The 19,535-nt window shown below is 30.9% G+C and overlaps 1 protein-coding gene across 1 annotated transcript; it reads left to right on the top strand.

Annotated features, from left to right (window-relative positions):
• The first annotated feature begins 3,507 nt into the window (after nucleotides 1-3,507).
• LOC116845711 (protein max) lies at nucleotides 3,508-18,863 on the top strand. The gene is made up of 4 exons (XM_032818733.1): nucleotides 3,508-3,677; nucleotides 3,745-3,804; nucleotides 5,656-5,890; nucleotides 18,382-18,863. The coding sequence occupies exons 1-4, from the start codon at nucleotides 3,639-3,641 to the stop codon at nucleotides 18,555-18,557; spliced, it is 510 nt and encodes a 169-aa protein (XP_032674624.1). The 5' UTR covers nucleotides 3,508-3,638; the 3' UTR covers nucleotides 18,558-18,863.
• The last annotated feature ends 672 nt before the right edge of the window (nucleotides 18,864-19,535 follow it).

Below are 19,535 nucleotides of genomic sequence, written 5' to 3'. Positions count from 1 at the left end.
TGAACGTGGTTGTAAGTGGTTGTAAGTGATTACGACAACCAATCAGAGTAAAGCAATCAGTGAATAAAACATTCGGATTGGTTGACTCTTACGTTCATGACTACGCTTACGCAATTGTAGAATGGGCTTTAGGGCCTTCACACACAAATTGATATAACAGTAACGTAAGACGTACCGTAAGAATTGACCAATTACGATCGAGTATTCATTAAAATGGCGACTTTACGATTCAATGATTCTCAACATGATTGGTCAATTCTTACGGTACGTCTTACGTTACTGTTATGTCAATTTGTGTGTGAAGATCTTAAGCCTATTCTACAATTGCGTAAGCGTAGTCGTGATCGTAAGAGTCAACCAATCCGAATGTTTTATTTACTGATTGCTTTATTCTGATTGGTTGTCATAATCACATACAACCACTTATAACCACATTCACGCAATTGTAGAATGGGCTTTAAGGGCCTTTGCACGTAGAAAAATTTTAACCGTAACCGTAACCGTAACCGTAAGATCGTAAGAAAACTGACCAATCACAGTCGATTATTCCTTGGACGGAAGAAGAATAATCAACTCTGATTGGTCAGTTTTTTGACGACCTTACGGTCATGGTTAAAATTTTTCTACGTGCAAAGCATGGATGTAGTATACATAGTATATATGGTCCCCGTATACGGTCGGAAAAGTGAAGCCAATATGTACAGCCCTTCTGTGTTCTCTGTTTTTTTGCACAGAAAGAGTGTAATAAAATTTAAGTAAGACTTTTACTTGCCAGTCTAGTTGGAATGCTGTTGCACTTTAAAATATTATGGAAACGAGAAATGGATGCACGCGCAACAAAATAGGAAGAAAACTATATCCTCTATTCTAGCTCTCTTTCTTCCTTCCTTCCTTCAATACTTGGCTAGAGGTGTTGCCACGGCTCATAGGGAGCGCTGCACTTGGACACGGTGCATTTGGACACAGCCAATCACAGCACCGTATGATTAGAGACATTTGTAGGGTCCCTTGGAACAGCGACTTGTGATTGGACTGTGTCCAATTGCCCCGTGTCCAACTGATATACACCCTTTTCTGCCTTCTGAGCAAACGCATATATAAGTGTATATCCCAACGCCATTACTCTTAGCTCTTTTTGATTGCTTTCCAACAAGAGACACAAGTCGACACAAGTATAATCCTATCTTTGTTACTCACTAAATGTGGAACAAAGATAGAATGATGTTTGTGTCGACTTGTGTCTCTTGTTGGAAAGCAATCTTTCTAGATGTTGGCTTCACTCTATTATGCAGGATTCACACCGCGTCCGATGTCCGACGTACGACGTCCGATATCCAATAAAAGAATAGCTTTCCAATGGAGAATTGAATTCTATATTAGAAAGCTGCTCTCCTATTGGATATCGGACTTTGTACGTCGGACATCGGACGCTATGTGAATCCTGCATTAGACGACAGAACATAGGGTATTCGGAGATTCGTATGTACTTAACCGGAAAAAAACTCCGGTTGGAAAACTATTCTTTTAAATCGTTTGTATTTCGTATGAAAAGTTTTGAAGTGCAATTCAAAAGATTTGAGTAATTTTATTACTTGTAATTAATTGTTCTTTTTGGACCATGTATTTAGCCAGAAATAATGACCGGAGGTAAATTAAACAAAGGTTCGGTATCGTTTGTATTTCGTATGAAGAGTTATGAAGTATCATTAAAAAGGTTTGTGAGTCATCCAGATAATTTTAATTAAATATTAAAAAATCATATATTTGACCGAAATATCGATCTCAAGTGCTGCTGTGGAAGTACCGTCAGGCACGATCGATGTACTATCTAGTATTTCAATATTCCTGGTTCTTTTTCGGGTAATTATGTACAATAAGACCTTTTTCGAATTTTGATATCTTTTTGCAGCTCTTTTGGTAAAAATATTTATTTTGACTTCAATATTGATAATCAATCGAGGGAGTCCGAAAAATATGCAAGTTATGTATTGTTTTAACTTTTTTTTTTTCACTTGTCAAACGTTGCTGCTTTCCTACAATTTAAACAAGTTACTGATCTTTTAATCACATTATGTAACTGCAATATCGAACGACTAGCGAGGAGTTGCGCTCCCCGCACCTCCCTCAAAACTAACTTAACCCAATCTATCGTCACATTAACCGTTAGTCATTATTAAAAAATTATTTAGAAACAAAATTGAACATTTTAATAAACAATGACTGACTGTTAATGTGACGATAGATTGGGTTAAGTTAGTTTTGAGGGGGGTGCGGGGGGCGCAACCCCTCGCTATTGTCGTTCGATATTGCAGTTACATAATGTGATTAAAAGATCAGTAACTTGTTTAAATTGTGGGAAAGCAGCAACGTTCGACTCTTATAGAAATATCATACTAAGAATCATTGATAATTACTTATTATCCAGTATTTTTAATACTGAAAATAAGTAATTATCAATGATTCTTAGTATATTTCTATAAGGGGACAAGTGAAAAAAAATAAAGAAAAAATTAAAACAATATATAACTTGTATATTTTTCGGACTCTCCCGATTGATTATCAATATTGGAGTCAAAATAAATATTTTTACCAAAAAAGCTGCAAAAAAATATCAAAATTCGAAAAAGGCCTTATTATACATAATTACCCGAAAATGAACCATGAGTATTGAAATACTAGATAGTACACCGATCGTGCCTGACGGTACTTCCACAGTAACGCTTGAAATTGATATTTCGGCCAAATACATGATTTTTTAATATTTAATTAAAATTATCTGGATGACTCACAAACCTTTTTAATGATACTTCATAATTCTTCATATGAAATACAAACGATACCATACCGAACTTTTGTTTAATTTACCTCCGGTCATTATTTCCGGCTAAATATATGATCTAAAAAAGAACAATTAATTACAAGTAATAGAATGACTCAACTTTTCAATTGCACTTAAAAACTTTTCATACGATAATTTAAATACAAACGATTTAAAAGAATAGTTTTCCAGCCGGAGTTTTTTTTCTGGTCAAGTATATACAAATCATTCGGAGCCTATGTATACTATAGGTTTGTTCGCGTTGCATGCCCCAACGTGCTCCTACTCGCTCCAACACACTCTGATTGGTCCGCGTAGTGACGTGACCAATCAGAGTGCGTTGGAGCAAGTAGGAGCACGTTGGGGCATGCAACGCGAACAAACCTCTTATGTCCATAGTGCAAAGGCCCTTAGCGACATATGAAATCACGTGACTTGTTTGTCGCTGAATATGAGCGACAAGTAACAGCATGAATACGTACCTTACGCTCTATGCACAATGCCAGGCAACAGGCAATAAGAACAGGGAATAGGAATTCGGATTGGTCAATTATTTCTATTCCCTGTTCCTATTGGCTAATGCCTATTCCTATTGACTGTTGCATGGCATTGTGCATAAGGCTTTAGTCATTTGAGTGTCCACGTGCTTTTTCGCGAGACCACGCTCGACACGCATGCGCACAAATGCGCAATCCGCTCGAGAACATTTGTTGAGAACACTGCGCATTGTATCACAGTAGATCGTGACGTACTTTCGTCGTTTGTGTTGTTACTGTGATCTCGGTTCTTTAATTTTGTGTGCAGTTATCACGTACGTATCATGAGCGACGACGATCGCGATATTGACATCGAAAGTGATGTGAGTAACATCGTGGGAAACTCGCAACCCTGTGGAAAAACTTTCTGATCAATCCTTTTGTTTTCAGGATGGCGACGACTCTGACTCGCGACTTAGACACCCAAACAACACGCAATATTGCTCTCAGGTGAGATTCGTTAAATAATCAATCTAGAATCTTCTTCATAGCGGATAATCAAATCTGTAGATCACTTTTACCGAACGAGTTTACCATTGCGTCATTTTCTCCCTTGTTTGCATTTTATTGTAACATTATGATACAGAATGCTTAACCTAAGACATTTATGCTTAGAAACATTGATTTTGTATTGTAAAGAATAAAACCGTTATGAAACAGTAATACTGCGAAAAATAAAACAAAATAGCAATAAACAAATAAACAATCATATCACTTTATTGAGTAAGTCAAAACATGCTATGGTTACCTTCTTTTAGCATTGATATTAGAGAGCCAGAATAGTAATTTGAGCAGTCTAGTTTTTTGAGCAATTAAAAGAAAAGTCAAATTAAGGAGTTTATTCATTTCGATCCAAATTGTTAAAATTGTACAAAAATTTAATATAACATTTATTGTAATAAAACATTTTGTAGTTAGTTTCATTTGTAGTTACAGTTGGATTTGCCATTTATAAGGAATTTAATACTGAATATTACAATTTTGCATGTATAAACTCATGGTAAAAGCAATATAGATGACCATTATTCCAATATAACTTTGTAGAAAATAATATCATTCAAATAAGAAACTTACTGTTACAAATGTTATATATTAGGAAACCTGGCATAGAAGAAAGAATAGTATTCACACACACTACACTGTTTTTATGTAATGGTCAATTGGAGGTCAGAAAACTGCTGTTTTATGCTTTGAGTAGCATTATACTGAGTGAGTAAAACTTAGCAATGTAGTATCATGAAATTAGTTTCAAATTGACATTTCTTATTTAGATAGTGAAATAAATATATAAAAACGTAATTTTTTGTGATAAATAGTGAATTTATAAGTAACTTTTTTAATGTGACACTGAAAATACATCCTTTAGGCATCCTGAAAATACCTGGTGAATAAACTCCTTAATAAAGTCAGAATTAATTAACTAGCATAGTTTTTTGAGACATCAGGTCAATCAAGTATTTTGAAGTATAATTGAGATTATCAATGTTTGATTTTTTTTGTTTGAGATCATCAATGTTTAATTTTTTTTTATGATAAAGTTCTAAGCTCTCTATATTCATTAAATATTACTGTTTAGTTATATACATTTTTTATTTGTTGCAAAATAATACAGATGTTTCTAATGATCATATTTATGTAGGAGTGATTTATTTGATACCTTTAATTATTAGTTATAATCAGATAATCACATAATGAAATATCTTACACTATATAAAAACTAAAATACATAGTATATAAATACAAGTTATATTGAGTAACTCAAACTGACCAACTCTATTCTTTGTATATTTTTTTAATTTTAGAATGTTAAATATGTAATAATTAAATATATAAAGTTATACACTTAATTTTAAAAAGTTAAATGTATTTTTTGTAATTGTAAAAAGTTAATCATGTATTCTGGTATTGTAATCATTGAAATTTACTAAAAGCTGAGTTCATCTGTTTGTCTTCTGAAAAACACCCATAAATGTGTATACTGAGAGAAAAAATATTAAAAAAAAGCAACTATTTCTTTGGATACTAGCATATTAAATCTAAGTTTTGTTCATTTAAGTAGAATTAACAACTACTTTCATGAAAAATTAAGGTTTTCTTAAAGTTTTAAGAAAATGTATATTTTCTTATTTAAAAATTATTTTATATATTAGTATAAGTAAATATATGTATTAATACCCAGTTCCCAAAAAATATTTACTATTAGATATTTTTTTCTTTCAGTGTATATGTATGCGTATATGGAGATTATTTTTTCCTATGACATATAATACTTAATTAAATGCTATTAACTTATTTATACAGGCAGAAAAAAGAGCTCACCACAATGCTTTAGAAAGGAAACGTCGGGACCATATTAAAGACAGTTTCTCCAGTTTAAAAAATGCAGTACCAACCTTGCAAGCTGAAAAGGCTGCGAGTAGAGCACAAATCCTAAAGAAAGCAGCGGAATATATTCAGACTATGCGGAAGAAGAATGTTTCTCAGCAACAAAGTATTGAAGATCTTAGAAAACAGAATGTTAACTTAGATGCTCAAAGTAAGTATCTTATTTTAAACAGGTGTACACTCGCCATTAGAAAGATTGTCTGGTTTTTTTTTAAGTTTAAAAACTTATTTGTCTCTCTCTTTCTCTTATCTAGTAGGATAATTTATTGCCCAATAAGAGAATGCCTTCATTGGGTAAGACAAGAAAAATTCCTAAACTTAAAATAAAAAAAAAGAGACAACCTTTCCGACAACGAGTGTACATTTATGGACAAAAAGGTTGTTTGCTATTTTTTTATATGAGTTTCCAAACACATCTATCTTGTCTAATGGGAGAATTTTCCCATTGAAAAACAAATTTTTTCTTCAGGCAAAATAAAATGTTTTTAAACTCATGAAAAAAGACAGACAATCTTTCAGTCTGCAATTGTACATTAGACTGCACAAATGCCATAACATTCACTAAGTCTAGGATTATCAGGATTTTTCAGTTACATGCGTTATTTTTATATATTTGTGTATCATGAGTATTAATTGTTCAAAGAAATAATGATACCTCAAATACTCTTAATGGTATCTGTAACGTAAAAAAACAGAAATACATATAAAAGAACTAATGTTTGAAATGTCACTACTGTTTTCTTGAATGACTATAATAAACAGTCATAATGCACGATTATATATTAGATGCTTGCAAAAGTTTGTAAAATCACAAATACATGGCTGCAACAGTGCTTTTGTTTTTTTTAAGTTGCTTTTTAAATGTTGGTCATACATGATCAGAATTGATAGTTGACAACTCAAGTTCCGAATAAAATGTTATATTTAACGTTGAAAACAAAGTTCATCTTTGCCATTGCATACTTTAATTACTTTAATCGAGGTGAAACTAATGCAACAATTAATAGTCTAAGAAGAGATTTTTTGTGTGTGCTATTGTCTGTGGAAAACGATTGAAAAGGTTTAGAAATATTGTTTACGATGTCAACGAGAAACGACGTTCACGACGTTCATCTAAGCGAAATGGAAAACAACGAATTAGAGGCAGTGATGCGAAATCGTGCCCGAGCGCACTGGCATTTTTTCCTTTCTACTTATGCATATAGAAACGCTTTGTCTATTTGTGTAACGAGCTTGTTACACGGATAGACGGAGCGTGTATAAGTGGAGAGTGAAAAACGCTAGTGTGTCCGGACACGATTTCTCATCACTGATTGAAAACATTGTTCAACGAAAACACAGCCGAAACGTTAAAAGAGATCATCTTGAAGTTGATGAATCGATAATATCCCGTCATTTGAAAGCAATAGGAAAAATGGAAGATCTAAAATATATCTTATATTTAGAAAGAAGGAAGATGACTTCCTCATAAACTTTCTGTAAATGCAATTGCGAGAATCGGTTTACAATCTCTCTTCTTGCTTATCGGATATAAAAAAAAAGTTTTTTGTGACGAATAGTTGTAGATGATGAAAAGTGGATCTATTTCGACAATCTTAAACGCAAAAAGTCAGAATCCGATCATCGACATCCACAAAACGCCATGTCCATGTTCCTAGATAAAATTCTCTTGTTTATCTAATAAAACTAAAAAATGCTTTAGTATGAGCTATTGTCACTAGGGCAAACAGTCACAGGAGATCGCTACAGTCAGTAATTATAATGTTTTAATCAAGCCATGAAAAGCAAATGCCTATAAATAACCACGAATCGACGCAAAGTCTTTCTGATTTATGACAATACCAGATCATACGTTGCTGTTACGATTAAAAAAACGAGTTAATTGAGAAGTCACACTCAGCATACTCTCTAGAAATCACCTCAACTAATTTTCATCTGTTTAAGTTGATGCAGCATGATCTATTTAAAATACGATTCTGAAATTTTGAACAAGTGCGAAAATGGATCAATGAATGGATTGCTTCAAAAGATAAATATATAAAAATTTATTTAATATCGTATGAACTTTTGCATGCACTTAATAAATATGATGTGTATTATTGAGAAATCCTAGTGATCTTATGTTTAATAGATATAAAGGCTTCCATATAGCATATATAGTGAGGTGTTTTAAAAAGGATCGTTGTTAATATAAAATGTTTTAAATGAATATGTCATCCCTAAGATCCCAAATGCATTTATTCCTTCAAGAACCAGCATCCAAAGACGTTAGTGGCTATGGTATAAAAATATAAGTAATAAAAGAGCATATATCTTTCTTCTCTATTACTTTATATTATTTTACTTATATACTTTCTATTACTTTAGGCGTTAGGCGCGTGGTCTGTAGGCGTAATTGGAAGGGTATACAGAGTCTTTGAAAAAAGAATTCAAAATTTATAGGGTAGATACTACTCATTATACTAAATAAAAAATATGTAGTAAACATAGACTAAAATGTCAAACTTTTTAGAGTTATAAATGTTTTTTGGTTTTGGTAATGCAAATTACACAAGATCATTAAAAAAATAAAAAGTTCACCAGAAACAAGAACTATTTTTTATATATTTTGGACGTGCTGAAACCGAATACAACCTTTAAAAAAACGTAGCATATCAAGTTTTTGTTATAATGGAGTTATAATAGAATTAAAAAAGGGTTAAAATGAAGTATTTTTTATATTTTACATAGAACATATCGTATTAATATCCATATGTAAAAGGCAAAAGAGCTCAAAGAAGTTAAGCACCTCGCATATATAACTTAATATCTCGCTTATTAAAAGTCTTGTATGTTTCAATATATAAATGTACATAATTATTGGTTTTAAGCTAAGAAAATTTAATCACAACGTGTATGTCCTATGTGGAATATAAAAAATATTTAATTTTGAGTCTTTTTTGCCCGTTATGACAAAAACTTGATATGCTACATTATTTTAAAGATCATATTTGGTTTCAGCATGTCGAAATACATAAAAAATAATGGTTCTTTTTTCTGTTAAAAAGACTTTTTTGTGGTCTTGTGTTAATTTGCGTACTTTCATTGATCATATGCGATAAATGAACAAATAAGTATATTATTACTTTTATTATTACTTTATTATTACTTTGTTGTTTACAAAAGATATATTATTACTTTGATGTTTACAAAAGATATTCTATATGTCCTCCATCCACTTTTACATATACTCACTCAAAAAAAGTATTCTATGTACAAAGTGAATTTTCCTTAAATCCATGTTCTAAAAGAAATATCTTACAGAAAGCATATTCATCTTTCATTAAAAGAAACCACTCATCGTACATTTATGAGATATTATTTTAATTGTGTTCCTTTATATCAAGAGGAATATGTTAATTTGAAGCACAATGCCGTCTTACGTGCAGTACGAGAGACGCGAAGAATTGTTGTTTCACTGCGTACTGTTGTGTAGGATTGGTTGAAACCACGCTTCCAGAGTCAATTTACTGTCGACGTTTCAATCAAATCGACGTTGAAATCGTCAAACCGACATCAGTTTGATATCATTTTGACGTTAATCAACGAGTCATTTTTCACTGGATATATAGATATCACAAACATGAAGTCTTAAATAGCTCAGTGGGAAGAGCGGTTACCTGACAAGCGGAAGAACCTGGGTTCGATTCCAGCCGAGTCTAATGTTTTTCATCTCATATGGCATTAAAGTGGACATCTACAGATACACACAAGCACAACAAAGTTTTTCTGATCTTTCTTTCGTGATAAAATTTATTAAATCCGAAGAAATATTTTTGAGTTGAAGTATTATATAAGAGAAAATTTAAATTAAGAACAAATAGATTTGCACTGTACATTCAATATGAAATTCCTCCTATCTTTAAGAATTGTGTTTAAGATTATTTTTCTCTTGATTTCAAAGCAATCCTCTATAAGGTCATATAATAAAGCCATAAGAATAAAATCCTTTAAGATTTAGAGAATTCCACTTCTATTAAAATTATTTTTTTTGGGTGGCTTGATGTCTTCATATTACAGAATTTTCCGATTTGGATATCTTTCCGCACATAGAGATGTCGTGCAGCTAAAATATTTCTATCGGCAAGACTATATACGAGATGTATATCTGCCATTTCCCGATTAGAATAATAAGCTTACGTAGTTGAAAGAATTCTTGCTACCGCACTTCTTGAACAATGCGATCGCTAATCATAAGGATAAATAGCTATATTGAAGCAAAATGATAATGTAAATATTATTGTGTAGAAATAAAATTGATTCGCAAGACCAAAAATGTTTGAAAGGAGATACAAACATCTATTTTAAACATCAAAGTAATAATGTGGTAAGATAATCATACGTTCATTCCACACACATGATCAATGAAAACACACAAATAACTTGCAAATTACTAAAACTGAAAAATATTTGTAATTCTGAAAGAGTTTATTTTTCGATCTATGTTTACTAAGCATTTTTTGTAATATACATAATGTCTGATGCTTATATATATATTTCCGAAAAACATATACTTCTTAGCAGAATATATATCTATAGTGTTAAACCAGGCGCCTAAATTAAAGAAAACAACGCACGCTACTGAAAAGTTAAGCAGTAAGAAAGTAGACTAAACGTAGTTGAAACTTTAAATATTGTTTTATGTTCTCGATAATGTTAGACTGTGATTGGTTGATTCGCTTATTGCTTATGTTTTTCTGCATTTATAACTTTAGAAGCTATAAATGACTTTGGAAGCTGATTCTTGGAAGTATAAATGCACGGAGAGCGTAGAAACTGCGCACTTATCTACATCTTCCTACTCGTAAAAAACATTTTAATGAATCTTACTATTCTAAAAGAATGTGGAGGAGCTTGATTATTAAGGTCTTAAAAATAGAAGTATTTAGCCTTGTATTTATAATCTTCTTTAATCCCTATTTGATCATATTTTGAAGTAAAAACTTATTACAGAAACACAGCGACAATTATAAACAACATATTTCTTCGATTGATTAAAACGCGTACTGTATCGAGGTATTAATTAATTATATGATATATATAATCAAGTATTATTTTATATATTTTGTAAAATTAGATATACAAGATATCCCAAACTCTCCTTCGCAATTTTTGTACATAGAACAGATTGAGGTGAACATAAAAGTCTTATACCGTTTAGCGATATTTCGCAATAAATTTTGATGTATTAATTAAAGAAGATTAGTGAGTGATCACCAATATGATATGGTATGGTAAATGAGATATAGTGGCGATGTGTACTGTTGAACAAAAAAGCCATTTATTATTTGATAAATAATTACGTAGATTTTTAGTTATTAATGAAAGAAAATTCTTAGATGATTGTGCGCAATAGTGGACAAATCTTTAATTAATATCTAAAAATCTATGTAGTTATTTGGAAAGTGGTACAGAACTTTTTTGTTTAACCTAATGTATAAATATATATTAATTGTGTGCTTTCACGCGTGTCGAATGAACGGATAATTATCTCACCACACTATCACTTTAATATTTACAATAGGTGTTATATCTCTTTTCAAACATTTCTGGTCTTGTGCGAATCAATTTTATTTCTACACAATAATATTTACGTTATTATTTTGCTTCAATACAGTATAGCTATTTGTATACAATGGCAGATATACAATAGCAAATGGCACCACTATAGCTCATCTACTATATCGTGCATAAACATTCACTAATCTTCTTTAATTAATATCTCTAGATTTATTGCGAATATCGCAAAATGGCATAGGACTTTTACCTCAATCCATTCTATATTCCAACAAAAATTGTGTAAGAGACTCTGGGACATCCTATATAAATTAGATAACTACTTTTTACTTTGTCCAAACACATTATTTATTTATTAAACATCGATAATTTACAAATATTAACATTTCGAACGTAAAGTTTATAAAAACAAATTAAATAAATCTTCAAATTCGAGATTGACGAATATATAAAAAAGGGTCTTGTAATAATATGTTAATAGTGATTGATGAAGATCTATCTTTTATTTCGTTGCATTTCTCTATATCTAGAGTTACCTACTTTTAATATTTTGAAAGAAATTTAATATTTTGAAGATATTTGAAGACATATTTCAGACAGAAATTGTAAGATTTCAAGGGAAATATAAGATAGTAATATTACTTTGATATTAAAATACTTTTCCGATGATGATTTTAAATGGAATCTTATAATTCATATGATTTTTATTAATATAAATCGATTTCTAAAGTCTTTCTACATATTTCCCAAATTTACCAAAAGTATTGAAAATAATTGAAAGATAAATACTCTTTCAGGGATATTTTACATTTTATTCTCTGATACTTTTTAGGATAAGATATGAAATATTTTGTAAAATGCTTATCGATAACGTCATCTTATGACAAATAATGGCAAATTACTTTTTTAGACAAAAAAGTAACAATATTTGGGAATTTATTTAAAAAAAACTATTGAATGAATATGTTTAAATTTTACATACGTTGTAACATATTATATAAGATATTATATAACATATTTGCATTAACCCTTTGCCGTACTTTGACGAGTCTGACTCGTGGTACAAATTTTGTACCAAACATGAATATCACGAGTCAGACTCGTGGAATGAAGATTGGGCCAAACGTAAACATCACGAGTCAGACTCGTGGACTGAAGATTGGGCCAAACGTAAACATCACGACTCTGGCCTGTTTAGCGCGCGTCATCTCCTACCGTTTGGGCCCGGATTTCGTCGAGCTAAATGGTACGGCAAGGGGTTAAAAAAGGATCTTATGATTACTTTTTGTGCGGAAATGATGTCATAGCATCCAATGCCTGCAGTTTTTGTATATCTTTCTGATTTACATAATTCATGTTTGTATAATACCATAACTAAGAAAATAAAAAAATTTCTTATGAAATAGTGTTGTAGTTATAGCCATTTGGGCTAGAATTTTTATTTTCGTTTTAGCTTTCTTTTTAATAAAATAAAACAAAAGCGAATTTTAACAAAAAGTATTAATTTTTTTAAAATGAGCTAAAAATTCATTTGTTTGAAAATAAAAATACTTGCCCGAAGACTATAACAACACTATTTTCCAACTTTTTTTTTTAATTTGAGTATTATATAAACAAATCTTGCAGAGAGGCGTGTAAGAACTGCGGGCAATGGATGTGACATCATTTTCGTACAAAAATAATAAATTTATAATTATAAATTTATTACATTACCTTAAATATTATAACTTATTACATTATTTAATTATAAATTATTTTGTTTAATGCAAGTATATTACTTAATATATAAATATATAATTAATTTATTAGTATATACAATTCAAAGATATTCATTTAGTAGTTTTCTTTAAATAAATCCCCGAATATTATTTCTTTTTATCTGAAGTAATTTGACTCCTTAATACTTTTGTATATAGAATAACTAGAAAAATTGATTAATGGTACTAATATATCGTTGTATATTGTATTAATATATTTATAAAATGCAATATAACTTTGTATATATTTTTCTGTTTTTTTCATAGCAATCGGCTTCATTTATCATTCTACTAATGTCTAAAATTATTCAAGTGAAGTCATCCAAAAATAATTTATGAGATATTTCATATTTTTATACTAAAAGATATTATTAGGATACAATGTGAAATATCTCAGAGAAAGTATTCCGCGATGATTTTTTACTTTAATACTTTTATGCATAGAATAACTTGAAATATCGACTTTTTTTAATCCATACGATTTCAATATAAAATACTATATTTAATGAAAAAATCGAAGTTGATCTTGAAATAACTTTTAAAAAACATTTTAATATTACAATAATATTATTACCATTCTCGAAATCTTACAAAACTTTTCCCTAAACAATTTTTCTGTATAATAATTTCTTCTGAAATATTTTAAGTGAACGTTTAAAATGAATCACTCTATATATGTAGAATTAGATCAAATCATTAGATTAAATATAGTGTACATGTCTTTAAAAATTACATAATTTTCTCCCATCGTCGTCAAATTTGCGATTATTGGGACGTTTATTTTAAGTTGAGAAAGAATTCATTAAGATCTGTATTCTAAACTCTCTTGTATCGCTAAAAACATCTTTAAAAATGACTTATAACCAGTCAGAAAGCTTATAAGTTTTAGAGGGACTTTTAGCAATCAAAGGGTTCAGCCTAAATTCTAAAGAGTATAGACCTAAAGCTCCTGACTTTACTCCTGCAGAATACCGAATTAATGACGTCAAAAATAAAAAAAAAAACACTATTTTGAAATAAAAAGTTATTTGTATGAAAGAACACTTCATATTGCTTGAACGTACTTGTAAAATGCTACGAAAACTATCCTTTTCCCTTGACAGTCAATAAATAGCCTTAAAATTAACATGGCAAAACGATCTCTCTAAAGCTAGCAGAGCCAAATCAGCAAAATAAAACCGGACCTACTACATTATTTAATATCCATTTTGTACTAATTTGTACCAGCAACAAAAATTGTACATCTTTCTCGTGTCGTGAAAAAGAACAGTGATACTGTTAGCTTAATATTAGGCTAGCAGAATAGCATGAAAAAGAAAAAAAAGAAAAACAAATACATAGATAGAAAGCCCCGAATAGTTCAACGCAGGCAAGATTTCTCGTTCGGCTATAACGGATAATCGGACAAATTTTTGGGTAGGCTCTATCGATTCCTTAGAGTCAATTTGCTTAATAAATCTATCTTTATATTTGTCCTACATAGTTCATGAAAGGAGGAGATATTTTAGTGGAAGGCTCGAAATGGCAAAATTTTGCGATTAAAAAATGTTCTACAAATGTCCATCTCAGCCTTTTTCTGTCAGAGGCGCCACTCAGCGGCGCAGTCAGTGAGGATAGATTACATGGTTAGATTGTCACGTGTTAGTGTCAAGAGACGCGGTAGTATCTCGCGCAAAACAAAGCAAGTGAGAGGAAGAATGTCATCCTCTTCTCGTTCTCACTCGCTGACGCGACCGTTTTCAAAGCAGCGAGTGAAAGAGAGAAGAAAAGGATGATATTTTCGCCTTTAAGGTCGTTCTACATTAGTTGCAAGCAGCCAATTGCATGCGACACTTTCCGGTTGTAAGCTAGTCGCAAACAGTAATCGCAAGGTTTGCCAAAGTCCAAAGTTTGCGCCTTTGCGATGTTGCGACAACCAATCAGTGTCGAGCTCCGCATATATAGGTTTATAACATTAACTTGTCTGTTCTTGTTTGTTCGCTTCCATATTTAAACGTAAGTATTGCTCTGCATGTTCATCTTGACATCAGTTCCTTTTTCCTGTGACAGAGTCTTATGGATGTTAAAGAAACATTCTTGTTACTGATTGGCTGTGACATGTGACCAACGATTAAAATGTAGAAGCTCATCGCAAGAATTTTGCGCCTTGCGACAATGCGATCTTGCGATTAACTGCTTGCAACTAATAGAACGACTTTTACTCGGCGTTTCGAAGCAACTGAGCGCTCGCATCGTATGTATAAGCCAAGTGTTTATAGAAGAAATACAGTAGTATCTTCTCTTAAATTAATACGCAAGTCTCGTAAAATTATAATTATTTTTTTAAACTTATGTCAAATTTGTGTATTTAATAGATATTCAATCATTTATGAAAAAGATGTGATATCCGAACAAATCTACTTTTTTTTTTAAAAAAAGGTGAAAAAAGACGCCAAGTTCACGCGCTTGCCTGCATGAATAGAATTATACAAAAATTAATGTTTCTATAAAAAATATTTTATTTGTAAAATAACACATTTAAAAATGTTAATAAGAAATATTGTTGTTTAAACTTCTATTTTTTACAAAAAAAAAACGTGATATTAGGTAGTTAGACCAAATGAAAATAATTCACGTGTTTCCTTACATGAGTAGAATCTTAAAAATATGTTCATATATGAAATATTTCACAAATATACTTTCAGAAAACAAATCTAAAGACGTTAAAACATATAATTTAAATTTCTATTTTCTACAAAAGGGATGTTAAAAGATAATTAGATCTAACGAAAATACCATTGCATATATAACAGCTTTGTTTATATTCACAACACATGTGGTAACTACTGACTTTTTTTATTGGTAACCATGTAAAAATTAAAATAAAATTAAGAGTCACACAAAAAACACTTGGCGTGCCCGTGGGCAGGGGGTATATAAATAATTTAAATATATTTTCTAAATAGTATTTTGTATCAAGCGCCGCGGCCGCTACGTATCGAACGTATTGTAAATTAATCTGAATAAAAATAGGTAAAGAAATAGGTTAAGAAGATGAATTGTATGTCACGTTAATTTACGACAAATTATTGATTGTTTATTAGAGCAAAAGAGGAGTGCACGGAATATCTTATAAATTTGTTTAATCGATTGTGTTACTTTATGGATATATATTTTTATTTTAACATATTTCGCAAAAATTTTTAGCATGCATTTTCTGACGTCATTAAAAAGAGATAAACAATGCAAGAGGCAAAGAGTTTTAGTATAGATTTCCTCATAGTAAATATATAATTTTTTTTAATAATGTACATCAAATTATTAGTAGCATTATAAACATTTATATTGAAGAATGATGTATTAATTGGGGCACGCCGAGTTTTGGATCCTCGATGTTAAGTTTTTCTCAATTTGATACTTGGATGTTTCAACGTTCCATTATTAATATTATTGATACTTATCACATAATTATTTGTATAATAAATACATACACGTACTTGGTTTATTATATTGATCTTACTTCTTTTTTTACTATAACTAATTTAAAACATCTACACTTTGATTAAGTTAACATGTACTTTTTGTTTTGTAGTTTTTGTTTTGATACGTTATCAATTTGTAAAATTCACTGCACCTTGTTGTAACACGAATACGCCAAGTGTTTTTGTGTGACTCTGGATTTTATTTTATCTTAATTTTTACATGTGTTAAACCAATAAAAAGAAGTCAATAGTTACTACATGTGGTGTGAATATACACAAAGCTATTATATATGCAATGGTATTTTCGTTTAATCTAATTATCTTTTAACATCCTTTTTGTAAAAAATATAAATTTAAATAATATTATGTTTTAACGTCTTTAGATTTGTTTTCTAAAAATGATATATGTGAAATATTTCATATATGAACATATTTGCTTTTATATAATTCTATTCATGTAAGAAAACACGTAAATTATTTTCACTTAGCCTAACTACTGATATCACGTTTTTTGTAAAAATTAAAAAAAATAGAAATTTAAACAACAATATTTCTTATTAAGGCTCTGATATCTCTGGGGCGGCCATATTGGTTTGATGACGTCTGAAGCGAGAAATGACATACTGAAATTCCCTTGCACTTTATTGCTTTATTTTTTTACTTTTTACTAAATATTTTCCTAATCCTGAAACCTGTAAAAAGTACAGCAAACTTAGATATCTGGCTAATATATCACGTAGTATCGTAAAATAATTCCTGAAATAATGCTACATTTTTCGGCTGTCACGGTGGTTTGATAGCTGAGATACCAGCCTGAACACATTTGATTTCTCGATTTTCACAATATATCACCAGTATCACTGAGTTTGCTGTACATTTTACGGCTCTGAAGATCACGATAATATACACACTTCACGGAGAAACTGAAAAATAACGCGATAAAATGCAAGTAATTTCTGAAATGTCAAGTGAGGTCTAGTGTAAGCCTGGCCGAGTGTCAGCCAGTTAGCTACACTGATATGGTTATTTCGTGTTCTCGATACTGCTAGACGTTACCGTCAACTCCGACTTTCTACGCGGAAGTAGCAGAGCCTTAACATTTTTTAAATGTGTTATTTTACAAATAAAATATTTTTTATAGAAACATTAATTTTTGTATAATTCCACTCGTGCAGGCAAGCACGTGAACTTGGCGTCTTTTTTTACCTTTTTTTTTTTAAAGGTTTGTTCGGATAAATATAGACGAAAGAGCATTTAAGATTACTTAAGCACATCTGTAAAATTATCTGAATGATATTTCTTTCCTTTGATGATCAATAAATAGTCGTATAATAAATGGTGAAATAAGTGTGTCTGCATGCTTCATTTAAAAATGGCACGCAACTTTCGTCAGCGTGTTATTTCTGATGTCATAAATCCAACATGGCCGTGGCGAGGTACAAGGAGTCTTAAGTACACATATGCGTTTATATTATACGCCAATAAAATTTGTTGGACGAATAAAATAAGTATTTCAATAATTTAGATTTTTATTGTTAAAACTTAGTCGTGGTATTTTATGTATATTATATATAAACAACTATTCTTTACCTCGTTTGTTCTGCTGCTTCTCACTTATTTTGCATTCTCAGATATTTTATGAGTGTTTTAGTGGTTTTATGAAATAAGCAGCAATGACTTTTCTATCGGAATAGAAATTATGAGATTCCGTAGCCAACCGTAGTAAAAGAGATATACTTATTCGTTAAAATAAATCTATATGTGTTCTCATTGTGAAACAGCTGAGAACGTTTGTATATATCACAACTATTAGAATAGAAGCGAAGTAGTTATTTGTTTATCTTTTCTAATAGATTTTGTTTCTACAGTTCGTTCATTAGAGAGGGCCATAACCAGCGGTAATTTCACCGTAGAGTCATGTGAAGTGATCAGATCTGAGTCAAAGGGCATTAGTAATTACGACACTGAGACGGAGTCGTCAGATAGCGAAACGGAAACTGCAGTACGACAGCCGAAAAAATTGAAGGTCGCTGGTCTTCATTGACGGGAATGCATTTGTATGTTCTTTTCTCAATCCTTTACTCGATACTTTATTTTCATATGACGATACTGTCCCATCCATTGTAAGTAATGTAAGTTAAGTATATAATCGTATGACATGCGTAAAATAGATTATCTAAATAAATGTTTATTAGATTTTGTCCTGTAGTATACATGTAATATAGCGTATATTAAGAAAACACGCCGAAATATATTAAAATGTCAAATAGCGAAAGACCAATCTAATAATATTATAGATAATAAAGACTATGCGTTAATTAGTTTGAAGAATATACATATACGTGATTAACTTGTTTTTTTCAATTATCCCTATATTATATTCACTTGTGCGAAAGAAAACAATTTTGAAGAACACATTGACATTGTACCATGTATCTTTTATTTTCAGAGTAATCTATGTGAGAGAGAGTGTACTGATTAAATCATGATAGAGATAAATTTATCGAGATAAGAGATTGATACATTGTAGTGAGCAAGTTTTATAATTACAGCATTTTTACAACTCATTAAAATTTGCCATATGCTATTATGTGATACCAGAATCAGACAAAATCTCGTGTTATAGTTTGAGCCAGGATACAATTTGTAATCTTCATCCAAGGAGAAAGCGTTGATGATGAAGTTTTATATTATGATGCGATCGTGTCGATCTACATGAGGGGAAATCCTAATCACGATGATGAAGGAGATAATACATTAAAGAAGTGTCATTAATTTATTTAAGTATGAGTTACTTTACAAACAGGAACTGACACGTTTAGGGTCCTGTTCGACGACGCTTAAAGAATTCACTAAGTTGAAACGCAGTACAGATACTGCCAACGGTGCGAATGTATCGGCCGTGCTAAGAATCCTAGATGCGACCAGCGAATTTGCCAGCTTCGATCTGCTCATCCCACTTCTCTACCCAAGTGATCGGGCATAACGACGTGTAGATCCTCTTAAAGTACTGGCAGGCATC

Source organism: Odontomachus brunneus, unplaced genomic scaffold (genome assembly GCF_010583005.1).
Source record: "Odontomachus brunneus isolate Ranch 3 - 2012 unplaced genomic scaffold, Obru_v1 Obru_scaffold_057, whole genome shotgun sequence".
Classification (NCBI taxonomy): Eukaryota; Metazoa; Arthropoda; class Insecta; order Hymenoptera; family Formicidae; genus Odontomachus; species Odontomachus brunneus.
Note: the sequence above shows the minus strand (reverse complement) of the source record. Positions and strands in the feature narration are given on the sequence as shown.